Source organism: Oculina patagonica, chromosome 4 (genome assembly GCF_052425735.1).
Source record: "Oculina patagonica isolate OP01 chromosome 4, crgOcupat, whole genome shotgun sequence".
NCBI classification, from domain to species: Eukaryota; Metazoa; Cnidaria; class Anthozoa; order Scleractinia; family Oculinidae; genus Oculina; species Oculina patagonica.
This window is the reverse complement of record NC_135761.1, coordinates 58,289,945-58,308,260: the sequence shown is the minus strand read 5'-3', so window position 1 is coordinate 58,308,260 and position 18,316 is coordinate 58,289,945. Positions and strand designations below refer to the sequence as shown.

Genomic DNA, 18,316 nt, shown 5'->3' with positions numbered 1-18,316 from the left:
CCAAGTTAGAATTGTCTTATTTTGAGGCAGCGGAGTAAGGATCATGCAAAGCACGGGGTGCAGAGGGTGAAGGAGAAAACAGTGGAAAAAAGATTTTCGCACCCAACATACTGTCTCGGACCCGAAAACCAATAATGCCGAGGCCCTCATTCCCATTATCACGCATTATAGATTTTAAGTTTTAGTTTGGTACATAATTGCGGCTTTGTTGACAAATGTATTTATAACAGGAGCCATAATCGATTATGGCCCCTGATTTATAGTTGCAGAGATTTCGAAATTTCTTACAAATCGAGACAGGAATAGATTATTTCATCTCAAGTACATGTATTTGAAATTGTTACGTTAAACCCGGTTTCTGGTGGATACTTTAGGGGAGGAGAGGGAAGAAGAGCAGGAGGGGTGGGGACGTGAAAACCGCTGGAGTCTGGAACGAGGCTTGCTTGTTTCTCAGTTGAGCTAAAGAAATGCAAGTGCTCGTTGTTGGAAGGTTTGCGACGGCGGACAAAATATCCATTTCAGCATGTTGTTTGATGATTAGATATAAAGCTGCAAGGTATGTATACATACAGTAATAACATCTAGAAGGTTAAACTTTTCGATTAATTCCTTCTTCAGTGATGTGAAGAAGACAAAATCACTTCCGCAATTTAATGAAGCGAAATTACTTTCGCTTTTATTTTGCTGGCTTCGTCAGGATCACTTGCGCCTCAATTAATTTTGGTTTTCTTGATAGCATGTTCACATGGAACTGTTTGGTCCTTTTTGTAGGTAGATTGCAGAATATATACATATTTTGTAACAATTTGTTGTTTTTAATTCGAATTCCTGTATGCTTTCATCCTCGGAGACCCAGGGGCAGTTAGTGGGGGCGACGGGCAGCTTATCGGGACAACGGGATTTTCGGGCAAAAGTTTACAACATAGAGCGTAACAGCCCCTGGGCACTTTGTCTTACCGAACCAGTTCCAGAAGCGTTTGAACTCCTTCCTCCTGATTGGCCACAAAAATATTTTTGTGGCCAATCAGCGACGAGGACCGGCCAGGAGACTCTGATGTCTTCTTACACGAAGTTGTTTTCCTCATAGACTCGTCGTGGATGCTCTGCCCATCAATCGGATGCTATTACATGGAGAGTCTCAGAAAAAAATAAGCCTTAGACGACTGCCAGTTCTACACTGTTAGTTGCGCGCTTTTTAATAGTTATTCAAGTAAACAACAATTCTTATTATTTTTCTCGGTCGTTGCCCGACTTCTGGAACTTGCCACGGTCTGGGTACTTCACTGCACGGGCCACGCGTTAGTGAAGATATCGCTGTCGTCACCTATTGTTATTTTGTTGCCAGCTTGACAGTTAAAACAAAGGGTTTTTGTTTAATTTGTTGGATATTTAAATAACAAAAACAAAACTTATAAACAAGAGGTGCTCGCGTATAGCTTTAAAAACTTTTGGTTTCCTTGCGCTATGCTACATTTAACATATTCCCAGGCCTCGTTGTTTTGTTTTTGTTTTGCTTTTTTATCTGAGACCCACGTAATAATAATAAATAATAGTATCATCCGATGGACGGGCTTAACAACAACGACGAGTCTATGAGGAAAACAACTTCGTGTAAGAAGACGTCAGAGTCAACCTCGCTGATTGGCCACAAAAATATTTTTGTGGCCAATCAAGGGGAAGGAGTTCAAACGCTTCTGGAACTGATCCCAGAATCAAAAATTTCAAACCCAAAAAATTCTTCAATCATCCCTGTCATTTACAAGCTGAAGTACCCCCCTGGGATATAACCCCCCCCCAAAAAAAGAAAGTTCAAGATCAGTGCACACATGGTGGAGGGGGATAGGGGGGGTCTGAACCTCCGCCTTCCCTGCCTTTTACTCCCCATTCCTGTATTTTCTACTCCTGCCTCTTTCCGTAGCCATTCTCTCCATTTTGTCCCATATATATTGCGAAATATAATAGTTGCAAAATTTTACTCCTGGTTCCCATCACCTTTGGAATCCCGCTTCCCGTTCTCTCATCTCCCACTTATCTCCCCTTTCTCCCAGGCTCCCGCCCCCTGACCCCATCCACCGCACAAAGCTCCCCCTCAGAAAATAACTATTACCTAATTTTTCTTAAAAACCCTCAGAAAAGAGCTACTGGTAAATTTTTTCCTAACCCTTCCACATACCTGCCAACTTTTCTCAAGTCATAGGCGTGAGATTGCCATCTCCACATTTTCCAAAGATGTTCTGACTTTCAAACATGATTGCCAAACTGTAGGAAATGGACTCAAACACAGATGCTGTTTTTCTGAATAATTTTTCACCAAAATTGAATTGAATTTTCCTTTAATGGGTTTTAAGAGTGAGAAATGTAAATTGTCAGGCAGGTGTGAGAAATTGGCCTGTATACCTGCCCGTGTAAAAAACCAACCGGGATCTTGGCGGGATCTTGCCGGGATCCCGGCGGGGATCCCGGCGGGACGGGACCAGGAATCTTGGCGGGATTATGGCCGCCGGGATTCCTGCCGGGAATAAAAATCCCGGCGGCCATAATCCCGGCAGGATCCCGGCAGGATGCCGGCCGGGATTCCTGGCGGGAAACGAATTCCCGGCGGCCATAATCCCGCCAAGATTCCCGGCGAATTATCTTGCCGAGAATCTCGCCAAGATCTTGGCCTGATGAGAAATTCCCCGCTGCCAAAATCTTGACAAGATTCATGGCAAGGATCCTGGCAAGAATTTTGGTTACCGACAATTTCTTTTCTCGAAGAGATTCATGGCAGGAACTCTGGCATTTATTTACAGCGTAGATCAAATACTGACAAACTAATTAAAACCATAGTAAACATATCTTGGCGTTTCGCATACCGGCAAAACAAACACACTGGTTCTGTATCAAAACAACATCATTTATTTACAGAAGCTTACAGAAAAAGATGGCCACAGTTTTGCTACCAAGCACATATATTTCTCAATGGTTGCACAAGTCGGAGAGAGCGAGCTTTAGTTCACAAGCAAAAAAGCGAATATTCTTCTGTAAAATGTTTTGAACGAGACAACAAATACACAAAGGCAACTAACCTTTACCTTGTGCTCAAGCGAAGGAAGGTGCAATGATGTGAACTACCAAACGAGCGAACTATCTTTCGATCATCTGCGAACGAACCGCCAAAGACGAAGGAGCATTCTTTCCCGAAGCTTTTTAAATAACAATACAATATTTAAGCATAAGTTTACGTCTCAAGCATCAACAGGTACAACTTCGCATTAAATGGCCCGTACTCAAAATGTCTATCTCCTTCCACTGTTCGAAGTTCAACAAGTCCATTGACGAATCCCACAAGATGGCGCTGTCAAATTAACAAGCTGTCGCTCGAATTAACAGCAAATTCCAGCAGTTTCCACAGAGGAGCTCTTCCCTGAAGTAAGGTCGATTCTAAACTCAAGTTCATAACAAAAGCAGCCAAAAAACACATTTTTCCAGCCCTGGTTGTAAAGAGCAAACACAGCGAGAAACACTCCATCCTCCAACTGAAAAAAAAAATTTTCTCTTCCCGAGGGTGGCGTGTACAATGTCCCACGTGACCTAAGGCAGCCAATCGAAACGCTCAGTTCACGACACCTTGCGGGAAAAGGCGGGAATATTCTTCGCTATCTGGGTGGTCTTCGGGAAGGTAAATTAGCTCTAAAAATATAAATCTCTTTCATATCCTCTTTGGAGCCACAATTAAAATAGCATCTAGATGTTTTTTCAAGGCAAAAAGCGCAATTACAGCGAATTCCCGAGTGCATTTGCAATTGGAAGAAAAAGGCCGACAGAAATTTGCCATTGGCTTTTGTCATTGGATTACTCAAAGGTATTAATTAAGATTCCTCAAAGGTAAGAAAAGAAAGAAAGAGTTAAAAAAAAATTGAAAAACAGACCGCGGATCAATAAAAATTCTTATCTTTTAATTTATCTTCACTTATTATCACGCGACTCTTTGTCGCGCTAGTTCGTCTAGACTGATAAAACTTTCCCCCTGGGAATTACCTCCGCGGCTCACCGTCACGTATTATAATTTTTTAGACATTTTAAAAATCAAACTGGTTTAATTACTACTTTCATTAGTACTTTAAGTTTATTTCATCAATACGCGCCATGACTTGCATTCTGACCACAGCATAATACTATTTGTGAGAATTTCAAAGCATCGACTTTTCCCGGTGAGAACTGAGAAGTGAGTTGAATCTCGCCGGGAACGGTACCGAGATTTATTCACGCTGTGAAAAATTTGGCTTGTTTTTTTTTTCTTGCCGGGATCTTGGCGAGAATATAATTCCCGGCAAGATTCTTGCCGGGATCCGTGGCGGGAAATTCTACCCAGGCGGGATCCTGGCGGGAAGTCGGTTTTCTTGGCGGGATCCCGGTCTCGGCAAGATTCTTGGCGGGATCCCGACGTGCCGGGAATTTTTTCCCGGTCGGGATCCCGGCGGGATCTCGGCGGGATCTTGACGGGATCCCGGTTCGTGGCGGGATCCCCGCCGGGATCCTGGTGTCTTTTTTACACGGGTGAGTTCAATATTTTCGATCTGCAGGCATGAGAATTGGCAGATCTACTTTCAGAACTATAAAGTTCAAAAGATTAAATTAATGATCCCAACACAGCAGCCTCCTCATGACTTTCAAAGCCCCAAAATAATATCTCATCTACATGTGGGGATGTGGATATAAAATGGATTTATAGTCCTTTCTGTACCCTAATGTGCTCAATCAGTGAAAACCAATCAGGGGAAAGTAATAGATATAACCAATAGGTACGTGTAAATCAATAAGTCGGTATATGTAAATTCCAGTTGAAAAGATTACATTGAGGCTCTGAGATCTTTAAATTGCAGTATTATTAAGTAACCGAATGACTTTTAGTAACCCAGCCAAAACCAAACAGAGGGGGGTGAATAGGAAAATGGATTGACAGATTTTAATAATATTTTTGCCCAGATTTCGGATTCAGAGCATATTTTTAACGGATTTGCGGATACTGCAATTGAAGAGGATCCTGGTTTTATCCAATTTTTGGACCCAGATTTTGGATTTTGCTTGCAATAAAGATTATTGAAATGATCATCAGAAATTATGCTTTGCTTTGTTTTACTTTTTGTTTTTTTTGATCACGTGCAAGACTTACTGCATGTCACGCAGAATGGAAAATGTAGGATATTAGGATCAACAACATTTCTAATGTAGAGGAAGTTCTTTTAGTTTGATGGCATATGAGAGGAATAAACCTCAAACCCAGCGGTAATAGGCCAATTCTGTGGTGCCTGTTTTCTCTGCTTCAAAACAAGTGCACAAACATGTGGAAATGAGTTACTGGCACGGTTGTCAAAACTCATTTCCATACTGTAAGGTGTGCATGGTGGGGACTCAATTTAAAACAGAGGAAAATGACAACTCAAAAAAGGGCTTTTAATTAATTATTAGCCCTGTGGTTTATCTACATGTACCATCTGTTTGGTCACAGTATATAATTAACATGACAATTCAACTTCAAATTAAATATAAGTAGTATTAATTTTTTTTTCTGTGCCTTTACAATTTGTATGTTTAAAAATAATATTAAATTGGTTTTTCCTGTTACTAAGAATTTTTTCCCTTTATCTGCCAGAACCGATAACCTACAAGTCAATTCAGATTGCAACATCTGGATACAATAATCAATGACAGAGTATGATTACTCACCCAGGTATTTTTTAAAGGTTAGTTCACAAGTTCTGCGTTATTTTCAGATCCTGCAAAATATACTGTTTATCACCATACGTGATTATCATTAGCCAAGGGTGATTCCTCAGTGCATTGCACATCCTTGCAACACAGAAGTTTACACGTCATTGTTAGTGCCCACACATAAACAAAATTGGGGCTTTTTTCTACAGCTGGGCACACAGGAGAGATTTTAAAATTGATGTTTTCTTAATAAAAAAAATGGTGACCTATTAGTTTTTTCACTTATTTTGAGTGTAGTGATTACCTTCTAAAAATAAGTAAATTAAAGTACTTTTCCTGGCAGAAGAATATTATCATCACCGAAAACATAAACTTACCCAGTACTCATAAAAAGATGATTGTGACCACAAGAACAATAAGTGCTTGGAACATATTTAACCACTGTCAATTAAAGGGCATGCCTTTATGATATCGTAAAAATTTAATGTACATTAACAAAAATTGTTCCTATGCTTTCCTTTCTTAATATTTTTCTGCTTTCACAAAGTGTTTAGTGAATGGTTTAAATAAAAACATTCCTGGAAGCTGATATGTACGTGGTTTAGACTCTTAATTGCTCCTATGGGGATCCCCCCTTCCCCCAAATCCCTTTTAATTCAAATATTAAGTTTGAGTGAAAATCTATGGGCAGTTCTATTTCTGTCAATGAAATTACCTTTAGTTTGTGTTAATACAGTACAATTATTATTGTATCTTCACCATATAGCACATAGTTTATGAGCTACAAGACAATTCTAACTCACCCATCAGTCTCCAGTTGGTTGAACACAGCACTTTAATTTGTTGAAGGTCAGTCCAGTGCTACATTTCAGATATCCAAATGTTGTTACAGCTCTAACTTGTATATGATTATAATAATTATTTTTATGTATTTTTTTATGGTAAAAATTAGTTTTATGACCCGCAAGTCAATTCTTTGCATGCTGTTTCAATACAGTCACAAGTGTTGTTAACTATTTATTTGAGTTTAATACTGAACTACATTCAGGTCCTGCATCTGGAATGTTTGTTACTACAAATAATTTGATTATAATATTATTTTATATAAATTTATTAAGTGACAGTATTTAGTTCATGATTGCAACTGCTAATACATTCCTATTTTCACAGTATACTGTATGACCTGTAAGTTGATTGTGTTACCATCTGTCACCCACCAATTTTTGTATACTGTATTTTATTTCCTTTTAGTATTATTATTATATGACCTGCAAGTCAACTCCTTGCTGTTTGAATACAACACAACAGTATTTTCTTTGAGGTTAGTGCAGTCCTAGAAAATGTTTATTGCAATAATTTGTGCTTGATTGTAATTTAACAAGAATAATTATACTTAATAATTTTATCTCCACAGTCTACTTAATGACCTGCAAGTCAATTCTGTTGCCATCTGGACTTTAATTTCTTAAAAGGTTAGTTCTGAGGTACATTTCAGATCCTGCAAAATGTGTGCCGTAATTTTTACATGACTCTAATTTTTTATCATGTTATATATATTTTTTGTATTTCTTTACAGTTTATGACTGCAAGTCAATTCTTTGTCATCATTGCAATACAGTCACCAGTTTGTTTTATTAAGGTTAGTTCAGAACTGCACATCAAATTTTGCTAAATGTTTGTGGGCCAGCTATACATGTATGGTACTATATGTGATTACACATACAGTAAGAACCCTGGTAATTCGAACTCGGATAACTCGAACATCCCTCTAACTTGAACTAATTTCCATTCCAACCGCCTAGGACCCTCCGATCTACATGTACTTATTACTTCTTAACCACACTAATTTCCATCTGAAGACTATCTGGTTATCGAACTTTTGCTGTCTCCGCTCCCGAAGTCTGGAACAGTCTCCCTCTTTTTATCCAGTCTTGTTACAATTTATGTTATTTTAAAACTAAACTCAAAACTTATCTTTTTAAAAAAACTTATCATTCTAAGTTATTTTTACTTTTTATTACTTTTAATGCACATTTTTAATTTTTAAGATTTATACAGTTCATTTTAGCGAATTTTTATCGATTTTATTTTATTAAAATTTTAGTAATCTTAATTTTTTTAACATTATTGTAAAGCGCCTAGAGCAGGCCTGGATAGGCGCTATATAAATATTTATTTATTATTATTATTATTTATTATTCCCCTTGGATTTAACCCCACGTTTCAGTCATTTTTACTCGGTTTACTCAAACTCGGATAACTTGAAAACCCCGCTAACTTGACCAAAATTTCGTTACCCTTGATCAAAATGTGGGTCAAATTTACCCCGATAACTCAAATTCTGGTTCTTGCTTTCTTGCTTATTGGTCACAAGTAGTAATTTAGTTGTATAACTTAACTAAAAATCCTCTTTTCCTATTTTTCTTTTCTCCAGCACACAAGATGTAAATTTACCTAATTATTTATAACAATTTCTAAACTGAAGATGATGGTCTCTGACGAGGAGAAGAGATGGCTTGTTGTGGGAATTGCCATGAACAAAGTAGCAGCTCCAGTATTGAGAGATTTTGTCGGACAACAAATGGACACACATTATGCAAATAACACCTACTGCCACGGTCTGACTGCACTATGTACCCTAAAGACACTGACTTATCATCATGTCAATGCTGATCCCAACCTTAAAAGATTGAAATTTCAGAATATTAACAACAATCTTCACAACCATGGCAATCGTAAAAACCTCTACAACTACAACATCAACAGTTCAGTAGACTTGGCCAAGTTGTTTCTGCCAGATTATCTTGCTGAATTTTCAGCCTTTGATGAGTCACTGGACATAAGTGCCATCCTTCGCCTGTTGGGATATATCAATCCTGCACCTATTTTCCTTTCCCCAAATCCATTGATTTCTATTCAGGCTTCAGCTGATGATGTCAGGGAAAATGTTAGAAACAAATGGGGCCATTGTAATGTCACTGACTGGACTGATGTCCTCTTCAATGATTGTTTCTCTAAACTGGAGACCTTGGTGAGAAGTCTGGGACTGACTGGTGGTATGGAGAAGAGCACTTTAGATCAACTTTCCGACTGGAAAACAAAAGGTAACCATATTTTATTAATAGATATTTATTTCTTGCACTACATAAAGTCCTTATAGTTTGTCTTTTTTAATCAGTGATTTTCTGAGTTATGAATCATGATTGATATTGTTATTTGATCTGAGCTAAAGAAACTGAATAGAATTCATAACGTTCACATTACTTACTTTAACATGGATGTGGTGAGATTTCTTAGCTTTTCTTCAATGTACAACTGTAAGTCAGGTGTGACACAAGTACAATTGATCCGGCACAATGGATCAGTTTGTTGCTCTGGTTTTACTAATCTCATACCACACCCTATTCCCATCCATCCCTACTGCACCACTTTTCAAATTCTCTTACTGTCCCTATCACACTCCTTCCCCTACCACACTGCATCAGTTAGTAACCCTACCACACCCCATACCCTACAACCCCTACCACACCCTGTTCCCTTCCACCCCTACTGCACCACTCTTCAAATTCCTCTTCCTCTACCACACTGCATCACTTACCAGCCCTACGTACCACACGCCACTCCCCACAATCCCTACCACACCCTATTGCCCCATCAACTTGTAAAAAGGCGAGGGCTTATCCCGGAATCTGTAGCATTAAGCAGCTAGGAGTGTTTCTACTCCCCCCTGGATGGGATGCTAGTCCATCCCAGGGTTACCCCCCAGCAGTAAATTTGCTGGTACCCATTTATACACCTGGGCGTAGAGAGGCACTATGAGAGTAAAGTGTCTTGCCTAAGAACACAACACAATGACCTCAGCCATGTCTCAATCCCGGACCGCTCAATCCAGAGTCAAGCGCACTAACCATTAGTTCACCGTGGCTCCCACACCTTATTTCCCCATAACTCCTTCCACATCTGATTCCTTGCAACCCGTACCACAACTTATCAGCTACATGTGCTAACCTCACCATATTTCATTCCCTACCCCAAAATGGGAATGCCAAGTTTTGAGTGCTCACTAGCAAACCATATTTTCACATAATATGTTAATATCTTGCTGTGTTATTCCCTGCCAGCCCATCCACACCTCAACCTCTACCCACCCTACTAGACTTGCGACACTGCTCCTCACCCTACTGGACTGAATCACCTAGCACATCCCGAACCTTACCATACTTTATCCCCTACAATCTCCAACAGACATCCCCTCCCCACCTGCCACATTTATCACACCCTATCCCCTACTGGCTTTACCACCTCATCTCCTTGAAACTCCTATTACACACCTTCTCTGGCCACCCTTACCACACATTCAGTAATTAGCCAAATCATAACCATCAACCCCTGACAAAAATTATCTTCCCTTTTGTCAAGCTGTGGATGTTTTGTTTGACTGCAGGTTGCCAGCTGTGTATGGGGCATGCTGTGGATCAAAATCTTCTTTCGCTGGTGCAACAAGATGTTAATGAACTCATAAAGAAAGCAGAAGCAGAACAAACAGTCATCCAGGAGGCACTGGCACAGCAAAAAACAGAACAAACTGAAATGCAAAACACTGTGACGTCAATTCAAGATCAGCAATCTTCAACAAGAGTGCAGCTGGAGGATCTTGATAAGAAGTTGGAAGCAGTGCTTGATTGGAAAGAACAGCAAATGAAGGAGAATAAAAAAATTTTGGAAAAACTCGTATCAGTTGAGAAAACTCTCAGTGAAGAATTGTTGATCCGAGTCCAAGGAGTGGAAGATGATCTCAGTGGAGTAAAAGATGATATCAGTGGAGTAAAAGCACACATTTCTCGGACAGATGAGAGAGTAAAACAGTTGGAGAACGATGTCAGAGATAAAAGGAGTAAAGATGACATACCAAGTAAGTTTAATTTGAATTTCCATACATATAGAAATGTCTATTTTAAAATGCCCACCGTTCATTTAAAAACGGCCCTAAGTACTCAAGTAAAAAATAATTATTAGTTTTCGTACGAATTAGGTGGTTGTAGCAAAGAAACGTCAAAGGTGCAACACTAAAGTAAGTTAAGAAATGCACTCATGACCCCTAACATCCTTGCTTTCCCGAAATTATTCTTTCATAACAATTAAACCCTAGAATGACTTCATTTGTACCTAATAGGGCCTCGACTACACGGGTACATTTGGTTGTTGTTGTTGTTTTGTTTTTACCCAAAATCTACATGTATGCTTAAAAAAAGTACAGTCAAATCTGTTTTAAGCGGTCACCCTCAGGAAATGTTTAACTGTCCACTTAATAAAGGTTGACTGCTTGATTGACGTGTCCTAGATTTCATATGATGCGGAAAAATTGAACTACAATGCAGAATATTCCTTATACGATGTACATTTTATTGTTTACTGAACATGAGATATAGAGAGCCATATCTGGAGTTCGATAAGTGCTTACTAGCGGGTGACTGCTTAACAGCGGACCAGTTAATGGAGCTTTTGCTATATGAATAAATGTAGTATTCATTTGTCATTTCTATATCAGTTCGCTTTTCTGCTTTATTCTCTTCAGATGCTTCTCTTTTGAACGCGTTTGATGTCAAAGGCTGCAAGAGGAAGCTTGTGGAGCATTATAAAAAAACAGCCAAGGTGCCCACTACTGTGTGGTCCTCGGTATTTCAGGTGGACCTTGACCAGATCTACACTCGACTGTCCTGGGTGAAAGAGGAACAAACCTTAGCTGGGTCATCAAAAAAGGAACTGAGCCATTACACTGAACTTCTCACTGAGAAAACCAAAAATGGAGCTGTGCCAAAGAGAATTCTTGTGCAAGGGGAGACTGGGATTGGAAAAACTACTTTCGTTAAAAAGCTACTTGTAGATTGGTCGAATCTTGAAGGAGCGAAGATGGAAGAGGCCGAGAAACGGGAAGGTGCAAAGAAGAAGTTCAGCGACGACGAGTGTGAAGATGATGGAGACGTAATGGAAGATATCGAAGAATCGAATGCAGATAATGAAGATATGGGCGAAGATTGCGAAGTTGGCGTGAAGATGGATAAGGAACGGAAAGACGCACTGAGTAAGTTCGAGCTTGTTGTGTCTATTAACCTCAAAGAGGTATCCAAGTGCCAGACGTTAAGAGAAGTTGTAAGTTGCTCACGTCTGTTTCCAGAGGATGAAGAAAAATCAATAGATGATCTCCTTTCTTACATCCGTAACAACCAAGAGAAAATTCTGGTTGTGTTTGATGGTTATGACGAGTACCGCACCGGAAGCGAAGCAGAAGAAAAGTATGGCAGCAGAAGCGACTCTCCAATCTACAAAATATTCCAGGGGAACATTCTGAGAGACTGTACTGTCCTGGTAACCACTCGATCTTCCAGAGCAGATGAGATACAAGGACCTGCCGATATACAAGCCGAGATCACCGGGTTTAATATGTCTGATAGAGAGGAGTTTATGAGAAAAATGCTTGGGACCCAAACTCAGGTGGATGGTCTATTGAATTTCCTATGGAACAGTAACATGGAAGATCTCGCAAGAGTTCCGTTACTTACTCTCTTTTTTTGCTTGCTATGGAAGGAAGAAAAGGAGAAGTTAATGAAACTTACTGAAAGTAAAAGTAAATTGTTTCGAGCTATAATAAAACACGTTTTACAGCACAGCCACAGAAAGCACTTCCCTTCAAAAGCCTCTAAACTAAAAGAAGCGGATTACGAAGAGATCCTTGTTGAAATAGGAAAGGTTGCTTTGGAAGGTCTTCTCAAAGGTGATCTAATGTTCGAGTTTGGTCAACTGCCTGAAAAAGTGCGTGGTGAACAAAGTATCATTGTTGGCCTTTTTCAACTATCCGAGTACGGACCAAGTTTGGAACCAATGGAGATGGTATCCTTCATCCACAAGAGCATTCAGGAATACTTAGCGGCATGGTACATAACTCACAGATGTGTCCCAGAAGGAAGCCTCGGTAAAATTGAACAGCACGCCCGCACCTTGGAAGATTGTGAGGCCTTGGAGAATGTTTTTCAGTTCATTTGTGGTTCGTCTGACGATGGAGCAGTGAAGGTTTTTCAGCACTTGACATCAGTCAGAATCTCTGACCCAACACTGGATTTGTCAAAGGCAATACCCGATGTGGAAAACGAGACAGACGTGCCACTGTGTGACGTCACTGATAGGCATGAGAGGTTCAGCAGCTTGGTATACAATTTCTTCCAAGAAGTTCACTCCAAAGCTGAACTCATAAGTCATTGTTTTGATTGTATTGATGGAATTATCCTTGTAACCAGGCCGCTTTCTGATTTTATACCAACATTGAACGAATTATCTAGACTAGTACGTTCTTGTGCTTTTGTTTTTAGTTGGTTTTTGGTTGATGGGTACATTGAAGACTCAGTGCTGTATAAGTCGCTGAAGTTTTTAAATTGCTTACATATCCCATTAACAACTGACGGTTCTGAAGTTCTCGAAATTGGAGACTTTCTAAGAAGGTTTCAGAATGTAAGTGAATGTGTCCGCTGTAAATTCAAGTTTTTCCTTTGTTTCCGAAACTGTCGGTTTCAGCTTTACATAACAGATTTGGACCTGTACTGTGATGTCCATGCCAGACTATTTACGGAAACTACCGCGATTTCTGTTCCATCTCTCCCCACAGATTTCTGTTCAGAAAAGTCATGTCTGAAATTCTTAACATCTCTGCAAACGTTTTGTATAAGTGACCAAACAGGGCAAGCTCTTGGTGCAGTAATTCGAAATTGTAAGCATTTGAAGAGGATTCAAGTTCATGAGAACTTCAAACTTTTTCAGTCCCTTGGAGCTAGTACCAAACCCTCGAAGCAAGTACCAGAACCATTGTCCAGGCTGTTACCAAGGTTTGACAACATCATCACTCTTTTTCTTGACTTGAGTGATTCTGCAGCAGTGATGACCGATGCAGCAAGTGAAGCAAGGGACACATCATGTCCTTGTATCATTCGGGCAGCTCTCACGACACTAGTACTGAGTGGAATAAAACTGACTCCCGCAGCAGCCGCAGCGCTCGGTCGGTCACTTCCTGAAATGTCTTCTTTACTAGAACTGGAGTTAACTGGGGAAGATGGCAGTGTTTTGCAAGCTGAAGATATTGAGGCACTATTTGGACGATTTAGCAAAGCATTGCCTTTACGCCAGCTTACTTTCAGTGATTTCAGCGTAAGAGGTTGTCTTGCTCCACTCACCAAAAGTTTTCGCTTCTTCCCCGATTTGACAGAGTTGCAGCTTGAAAAGTTAAACATGGATGAAGATGACCAGTGTAGTCTGCTAGAGAGCTTAAAATTCATTCCTGATCTGACGGGACTGAAGTTACAAGGATGTTCTCTGCTGGGTGACTCAGGTTGCTACACGGCAGAAGTAAACAAAGATGGTAGTTTCGTACTCAACCCTCACAAAAGACTGGAACTGTATGGAATAATCCTGACTCCAGCGGTAGCCACGGCGCTCGGTCGGTCGCTTCCTCAGATGTCGTCGTTACAAGAATTCGTGCTAACCGGGGTAGAAGGAAGCATTTTGAAAACTGATGAAATGGAGGCGTTGTTTGGCGGATTTATCAAACCATTGCCTTTGTACAAGCTTACTATCAAGGGTTTCAACATGACAAGTTGTCTTGCTCCACTCACCAAAAGCTTCCGCTTTTTTCCCAATTTGAGAAAGTTAAAGCTTGAAGAGCTATACATGGATGAACTTGACCAGTGCTGTTTCCTGGAAAGCTTAAGACTTATTTCAAATTTAGAGATACTGAGCGTAAAGGGCAAACCACTGAGTTATGCAGATAACTGCACAGCGGAAGTAAACAAAGTCGGTGGGTTTACACTCAACAGTCTCAAGGAACTGAAACTGAATGGAATAATTCTGACTCCAGCAGTAGCTGCAGCGCTCGGCTGGTTACTTCCTGAAATGTTGTCCCTTCAAGAACTCGAGTTAACTGGGATGGATGAAAGCATTTTGCAAGCTGGGGAAATGGAGGCGCTATTTGGTGGATTTAAGAAAACACTGTCTCTGAACAAGCTTTCTTTCAGAGGTTTCAACGTGAAAAGTTGTCTTGCTCCACTCACCAAAAGCCTCCAGTTCTTTCCCAGTCTGACAAAGTTAGATCTTGCAAACTTAAATATGGATGAACATGACTTGTGCGGTCTGCTGGAAAGCTTTCGATTCATTCGTAAACTTGAGATGCTGAGCCTGCCATACAATCCACTTGGTCACGTAGTAAGATCTATCGTGCCACACATTACCAACTTGCCATGGCTTTGGTTTCTTGACATTGACGGAACAAGTTCTGAGGAAGATTTGGAATATGTTCGAGAGACCGTCGAACAAGATAGGCTAGAACAAGAACGACCTCCTCCCGTTTTCTTTATAAGAAAAGAATTCTTCTCTTTGATTGAACTTGAGTTGATGAAAAGATTATTAGATTTTTAGGTAGTCTTAAGTATTAACTATTCTTAAAGGTTATTTCCTCTTAGCAAATGAATTAGAGTCTGTACTGAGCCAAAAATCGTACAATACAAGATGTCGTTTCATGAAACAAAGTGACAGATTCGCTTTCCATGACAGATTCGCCGTAAACTTTAACAGGATTTAAACCCATGACCCTTTACTATGCGCATGCAAACGTTCTGCAACTGAGCAGTGAATGTTGCGCATCAGCCATAATGTGATCGTATGCATACATAACCAAAAGTAAAAACAGCATTAACAAAATAACCAGAGTGACGAAAAATCCAACCTTTTTTCGATTGCTTTAACCTTGTACGTGTCCAAGAGTAGTTAGACAGCTTTTTCTGACGAGCATGCACTATAGCTGCTGTTAAAACTTGAAAAAAAAGCAGATGTGTCTAAATTGCCATTACCTGTTTTTCAGACTGATATGCAAAATTGATGCCAGACGCAAAAATTGATTTTGGCGCCAAGTATATCGCGCCATTGAGCTTCCCCCACGAAATTGTGATTCACGTTCTTATATTCTATCAATGGGAGTCGTGCGAAAGAGTACATAGGAGCGCAGGAAAGTTCACCGAATCGCAAATTACAACGCTTTTTATTCCGGCTCACTAGTAAGGTTTGTTCTTGTAACTCAAGTGAACGTTAACTAGGTGGGTACCCCTCAGGGAGGGTCACTTTACCTCCATGTGTCCTGAGCATGCCTGATAGAATACTGTAAACTGGCCAGTCCTCTACCGTTGCCAAACTTGAGAGAGTCGTGGGGCTTGCAGTAAGGGACTAATTGCACAGTTTTATTTCCCGCCAGTGGATTCCTCTCCTAAATACATGCAGTGAGTTAAGCCTCTAGCGAACTAGAGATTTGGGAACCGGTCTGAATTCTGCTTCATTAACGAGTTTTAGTTTTTAGTAAGGTGTTCTTATTCTTGTGTGTGCCATCATTTCCGGTACCTTGTCGCTAGTCAGGTCAATAAGAAATCGCTTTGTTGAGTTTTGCCAACAAAAAAGGACTGGTCCAACACTACCATAGTTTATTGAGGGTAACCTGTGCTGCTGTAGGGACGTTGTTGTCCTGTGATCAAAGTTCCACTCTATATAGAGATAAGTACAGACCAGACTAATAATAATAATAATAATAATAATAAGTATGTTTATAGTGGTCATGCACTTAGCTTCATATCTCAACGAGATAGCTAGTTTACAGGCATGCCACTGAAACAGGGGAAATAAATAATTTTAAATAAACATAACAAGGTTAAAAATCCCAACTGGCAGGAGGCAGACCAGCTGGCTATATACACAGCGTGGTCGAGGATTTGAACTCGGGACAACCGAGAAACAAATCCAGCTAGTGGCCAGAACAGGTCTTGAACCGGGGACCTCCGGATTACAACACCAGCGCCCTAAACCATTCGGCCACGCTTGCCTCCTATAGACTAACCCATATAAATTACGATTTGAAAGCTAATTCAGCTACAAAGAAAGAAATCTGTTTCTGCCAGCTCTGTTGATATTCTATCTAAATTAAATTGTAAGTATTTTAATTTTTTTCTTTTTTTCGTTAGTATGTGAGTATGGTGTACGTTTTGTTAGGATTAAAAGAATTGCCGGGTACTGTAAGGTGTTTGCATTGTCTTTAGTGTAAAGTTAAAAAGATAATAAGAGAGAGTGTTTCCTGTTAAGTTAAAAGTTTATCGTGTAGTATAAAGAACTGTCCAGTTCTTAAAATGTTCGTTTCCTTCATAGTATACGCATATTTCATAGCAGATAAGTTTCCCCGCTAATATTCCATTCCGTTAAAGAACCAACTAAGTCAGGTTGGCATTTGAAAGACTACGAACACGTGATTTAATGCGCTTCACTTTACGTTTGTGTGGCGTGGTCAACATTCAGCACACAACGGTCTTTGGGCAGCTTCGAGGCAGCTGAACTTTGATCTTTTTAACTGAGCAATGACTATCGCTTTCTGCCGTGGCACGATCGGCAGGGATATTAGTATTCTTTTATTCTGTTGTCTGTTTAGCACAATCGAACACCGGCTTAATATATATGAAGAGGATTTTTTGGAGGGAAGACTTATTTCAAAATAAATAAATCAGTTGGGGTACTAATAAAAGACATTTAGTGGAAATTCTAATGTTTTTGTGCTGTTTAGTAACAGATTTTCACACAAAGCAAACAACAAAAAGTAAATGTGGTGCAAGAGAGAGTCTCTAAAAGCCTAAAATTACCTTGTTTTCGTATTCAAATGATTGTCGTGAACTACCATCTTGGGAGTGGGGGAGCTTAATAGATAGGGGTTCTTATTTATATAATTAAAGTTCTAGAGGAGGAGGGGAGGTTTAAAGAGAGGGGGACCTTATTAATAGAAAAGGTAAAGTCTGCTTCGAGCCTAGTGGCCCATACAGGCCGGAGCTTATCCCGGTTTCCGTAGCATTAAGCGACTGAGAGTATTGCTACTTCCCCCTGGATGGGATGCTAGTCCATCGCAGGGTTACCCCCCAGCAGTAAATTCGCCGGTACCCATTTATACACCTGGGTGGAGAGAGGCACAATGAGAGTAAAGTGTCTTGCCCAAGAACACAACGCAGCGCCCCGGCCAGGCCTCGAACCCGGGCCGTTCGACTCGGAGGCGAGCGCGCTAACCATTAGACCACCGCGCCTCCCACTTATTAATAGAGCTTTTACGATATTTCTCTTCAGGTCGCAATCTAGTAACTTTGTATCTTTCAAAAAGATTCAAATGAAAACCACGATTTGGATGCAGGCTTTTCGCGATAATACTTTTTTGCAGTTTTGCATTTTTTCGACACCAAGTCACTTTTACCTTTTGCGATCACATCGTATAAATTATTATTTTTTTAACCAAAAAAGTGACTTGAAACATGAAAGGGTGATTAGCGGGTATTACTGGAACTGAACTATTGTGAAGAGAATTGCGGTGTCTTAACTATAATTCAGTGTCTAGAAGTAAGAGTTGTGTTATTTGCTTCTTTTTGAGATGTATATATTTACAGTTAATTTTGCAGCATGCACAAACAAAGAAGGAATGATAGATTTTAAATACGTATTAATAAAAAGAAAGAGAAAAATCCGGCCCTATCCCCCACCCGGGGGCAAGGAACTAACAAGAAAGAGAAAAAGA

At 40.0% G+C, this 18,316-nt stretch overlaps 2 protein-coding genes across 4 annotated transcripts in view; both read left to right on the top strand.

Annotated features, from left to right (window-relative positions):
* The window catches only part of LOC144650891 (uncharacterized), a 157,447-nt gene extending 140,456 nt beyond the window's left edge, over positions 1 to 16,991 (top strand). For all 3 annotated transcript variants that reach the window (XM_078510666.1, XM_078510665.1, XM_078510664.1), the window contains exon 3: positions 13,895 to 16,991. In XM_078510666.1, coding sequence (XP_078366792.1) covers positions 13,895 to 15,150 — 1,256 coding nt within the window. In that variant the 3' untranslated portion in view covers positions 15,151 to 16,991. The remainder of the gene's footprint in view (positions 1 to 13,894) is intronic.
* On the top strand, positions 452 to 13,887 carry LOC144648015 (uncharacterized; the record flags this gene model as incomplete). The annotated part of the gene is made up of 9 exons (XM_078507670.1): positions 452 to 556; positions 5,636 to 5,726; positions 6,461 to 6,543; positions 6,946 to 7,015; positions 7,109 to 7,166; positions 7,271 to 7,333; positions 8,129 to 8,798; positions 10,139 to 10,606; positions 11,270 to 13,887. Coding segments are annotated over exons 7-9 (3,705 nt in total), but the record flags the coding sequence as incomplete, so codon positions are not given.
* Positions 16,992 to 18,316: the final 1,325 nt, after the last annotated feature.